Source organism: Mustelus asterias, unplaced genomic scaffold, assembly GCF_964213995.1.
Source record: "Mustelus asterias unplaced genomic scaffold, sMusAst1.hap1.1 HAP1_SCAFFOLD_4178, whole genome shotgun sequence".
NCBI classification, from domain to species: domain Eukaryota; kingdom Metazoa; phylum Chordata; class Chondrichthyes; order Carcharhiniformes; family Triakidae; genus Mustelus; species Mustelus asterias.
The window spans coordinates 7200-11467 of NW_027594123.1; the positions used below are offsets into that span (position 1 = coordinate 7200).

The 4268-nt window shown below is 54.9% G+C and overlaps 1 protein-coding gene across 1 annotated transcript; it reads right to left on the minus strand.

The window, feature by feature from the left end:
- Positions 1-1987: 1987 nt before the first annotated feature.
- On the minus strand, positions 1988-3864 carry LOC144490993 (perforin-1-like). Its single transcript, XM_078208675.1, has one exon. It carries the CDS (start codon positions 3842-3844, stop codon positions 2135-2137), a length of 1710 nt encoding a protein of 569 aa, XP_078064801.1. The 5' UTR covers positions 3845-3864; the 3' UTR covers positions 1988-2134.
- Between the last annotated feature and the right edge of the window lie 404 nt (positions 3865-4268).

Genomic DNA, 4268 nt, shown 5'->3' on the forward strand with positions numbered 1-4268 from the left:
CATTTATTAAAAGAGGTAAGATTACACAAAGCAAATGCAAATCAGCAAATTTGTTTTTTGACAGCACTGCACCAGATGGTCCAATGTACCCCTGGCTTGATGGTCAATGTTCCAAAGCGTGCCTTATAGTGCAAAGATCCCGGCAGCAAATAATTTTTCAGCGGGGGGGGGCTTTTGTTTTGCATGGCCCCTACCCTGTCGAAACTGGGGACTCCAACCATCCGTCTGGGTCTCCCGGGGTCAGGGTGGGGCTGGAATTGGAACAGGAGCGAACAGGGGGGAGGGAGGGGAAGGGAATCGCTGTTGTAACCCCACTGTTCAAGAAGGGAACAAGAAAAAAGATGGAAAATTATAGGCCAATTAGCCTAACCTCAGTTGTTGGCAAAATTCTAGAATCCATCGTTAAGGATGAGATTTCTAAATTCTTGGAAGTGCAGGGTCGGATTAGGACAAGTCAGCATGGATTTAGTAAGGGGAGGTCGTGCTTGACAAACCTGTTAGAGTTCTTTGAAGAGATAACAAATAGGTTAGACCAAAGAGAGCCAATGGATGTTATCTATCTTGACTTCCAAAAGGCCTTTGACAAGGTGCCTCACGGGAGACTGCTGAGTAAAATAAGGGCCCATGGTATTCGAGGCAAGGTACTAACATGGATTGACGATTGGCTGTCAGACAGAAGGCAGAGAGTTGGGATAAAAGGTTCTTTCTCAGAATGGCAACCGGTGACAAGTGGTGTCCCGCAGGGTTCAGTGTTGGGGCCATAGCTGTTCTCTTTATATATTAACGATCTAGATGACGGGACTGGGAGCATTCTGGCCAAGTTTGCCGATGACACAAAGATAGGTGGAGGGGCAGGTAGTATTGAGGAGGTGGGGAGGCTGCAGAAAGATTTAGACAGTTTAGGAGAGTGGTCCAAGAAGTGGCTGATGAAATTCAACGTGGGCAAGTGCGAGGTCGTGCACTTTGGAAAAAAGAATAGAGGCATGGACTATTTTCTAAACGGTGACAAAATTCATAATGCTAAAGTGCAAAGGGACTTGGGAGTCCTAGTCCAGGATTCTCTAAAGGTAAACTTGCAGGTTGAGTCCGTAATTAAGAAAGCAAATGTAATGTTGTCATTTATCTCAAGAGGCTTGGAATACAAAAGCAGGGATGTACTTCTGAGGCTTTATAAAGCACTGGTTAGGCCCCATTTGGAGTACTGTGAGCAATTTTGGGCCCCACACCTCAGGAAGGACATACTGGCACTGGAGCGGGTCCAGCGGAGATTCACACGGATGATCCCGGGAATGGTAGGCCTGACATACGATGAACGTCTGAGGATCGTGGGATTATATTCATTGGAGTTTAGGAGGTTGAGGGGAGATCTGATAGAAACTTACAAGATAATGAACGGCTTAGATAGGATGGACGTAGGGAAGTTGTTTCCATTAACAGGGGAGACTAGGACGCGGGGGCACAGCCTTAGAATAAAAGGGAGTCACTTTAGAACAGAGATGAGGAGAAATTTCTTCAGCCAGAGAGTGGTGGGTCTGTGGAATTCATTGCCACAGAGGGCTGTGGAGGCCGAGACGTTGAGCGTCTTCAAGACAGAAATTGATAAATTCTTGATTTCTCGAGGAATTAAGGGCTATGGGGAGAGAGCGGGTAAATGGAGTTGAAATCAACCATAGAAATCGTAGAAACCCTACAGGACAGAAGGAGGCCATTCGGCCCATCGAGTCTGCACCGACCACAATCCCACCCAGGCCCTACCCCCACATATTTTACCCACTAATCCCTCTAACCTACACATCTCAGGACTCTAAGGGGCAATTTTTAACCTGGCCAATCACCCTAACCCGCACATCTTTGGACTGTGGGAGGAAACCGGAGCACCCGGAGGAAACCCACGCGGACACGAGGAGAATGTGCAACCATGATTGAATGGTGGAGTGGACTCGATGGGCCGAGTGGCCTTACTTCCGCTCCTATGTCTTATGGAATGGGATTTAGTGGGGTGCGTTGCTCAGAGAGGGGGCGGGGAATTGGTGGGGAGGGGGGGGAAGGTGTTGGGGTGGGGGTGAGAGAGGGGGGTGCGTATGAGGCGGTGATCGGGACGGCGGCGGGGCTGGGGGGGGTGAAAAGCTGGAGGTCAGGGGAACACGACGGCGGACAGGTGGTCTCCGGAGGGGGGTCGCCGTCTCCGGGCACCCAGGAAGGACGTGAACGGGGGGTTATCGGAATGAGCCACATAGTCCTGGCAGGTGTGGCCCCCCAGGTGGGGGCCACAGGTGAAAGTGTAATCGTAGGAGACGCTTCCGTAGCGCAGGTAGCAGACGTCCTGGTGGGTGCCGGAGGTCAGGGACACTTTGCAGGAGCCCAGGAGGTCATCGTCGTACCCGTTGTCTTGGTCCCAAATCTCGATGGTCAGCTTGTGCCCTGACTCTGCCTTGACCACGCCCAACTCCAGATCGGTATTCCAGACAGGATTGTTGGTGTGTGGCCGCACAGGCGAGGTGGACTTAGCCTCCCCCAGTTTGACCACCACGTAGCCGTCGGTGCCCCCAAAGTAGTCACCCCAGAGGTCGTGACCCCGCTTGACCCTCACCGCCAGTCTCCCGATGCCCTTCCCGGTGGAGCAGCACTGCCGGGTCACCCGGGCGTCCTCCCGGCACTGGCAGGAGCAGGGGTCGGACGGGTCGCGTTGAGACCCAGCCGGGCATTCGCTGCCCCCGCTGCACCGCTGGGCCAGGGCGTTCTCCTTGATGTAGTCGCTGATGTAGCGCCGCAGGTTGGCGTGCCGGGGGTCGTTGCGGGGCAGCAGGTGGTGGAGGGGCTCCAGGGCGTAGCGCACCATGCCCGGGTTCCTGGGCAGGCTGTCCGCCCAGCGGGTGAAGGCCGTGCCGTCGTCCGAGAAGAAGAGGTCCACCCCTTGGCGGGCGTCGCCCCCCGTCACGTCGGTGTCCCGGTCGCTGAAGGCCTGGTGGAAGTTGTCGTGATGTTTCATGCTGCGTGCCATCTCCTGGCACTGTTTGTACCTCGCTGAGCCCTTGGCGATTATGCCCACCTGGGCACCGGCCTCCACCTCCAGGCAGTCCTTCACCTCCTCGGAGGTGTAGCCCTGGGACGCCGCCTCGCAGGTGCGAATAGCCGTCACGTCGCGGAAGCGGCCGCCCAGCTCCACCGACTTGATGAAGTGGGTGCCGTAATTGCTCACCAACTTCTGGTAGTGGTACTGGGTGCCCTCGTGGGAGATGTTGGGCAGGCTGGCCAGCGAGAGGGCAAACTGGGGGGACAGGAGGGGTTGGTCCTTCACCCGACACCGGTAGTAGCGGCAGTGGAACCCGTGGCTGGTGAAGCTGTAGTGGTCCGACTTGGTGCGGGTGGCGCCGAAAGCCATCACCTTGGATTTGGAGCCTGCCAACATTAGGTTGGTGTTGACGCCAGGCTTGGGCGTCACCTGGAGGTCGACGCTCCAATCGTTGGAGATCGTCGAGGTGGCGGACTTGCCCAGCTCCGCCGCGGAGCGGAATAGGCGGCTGGACAGCGAGCGCTTGCAGGACTGCTGGACCCTCCAGTCCACCAGCGAGAGGGGCAACCTCTGGCGGACATTGGAAAGGAGCTGGTTGCGGCAGAGGGTGCAGGTGCCGTCGGGGTTATGCCAGCTGTTGACGTCGATCACGAAGGCCCCCTTGTTCTGCAGGGTCACCACGTCGTAGCCCTCACCCACCAGGCTGGCCCCCGGCACAAATTCAGCGTCGCGGCACTCGTCGGCGCTGCCCCTGTTGCAGTCGCCGAGGGCGTCCCGGAAGGTGCAGAGGCAGAGGAGGAAGAGGAGGGTGGCTCGACAGTCACCCCGCATCGTGGCAGCTCCGGTCGACACAGCGATCTGGAAAAGAAAGCAGGATGTGGATTCATCCCGACAGAGGTTGTTTGCACAGCTGTGAAGAGGACTTCTAAATTTGTTGGACTGACTGATCTATGAGTTTTATCTTTCACTAAAATGCTTTTTAAACTGAATGCTGTCTTCCTTGCAAAATATGAGTTAGTGTGATAAATCTGTGATCAGTAAAAGGCAATGAAGCAGCAAATATTCGAACCTCTGCCTGAAAGGTGGGGCAAGGAATCCTCGATTGTTTCGCAGACCTGTGTGCAGAGTCCAAATGGAGAATCCAGGAACCCTTTCAAAGGACAGCAATCATCTCTCCTTTTTCTGTTAAACCGCTGACTATTAATCTTTCCGTAAGAGTGTTAACAGCACCAGGTTCAAGTCCAACAGGTTTATT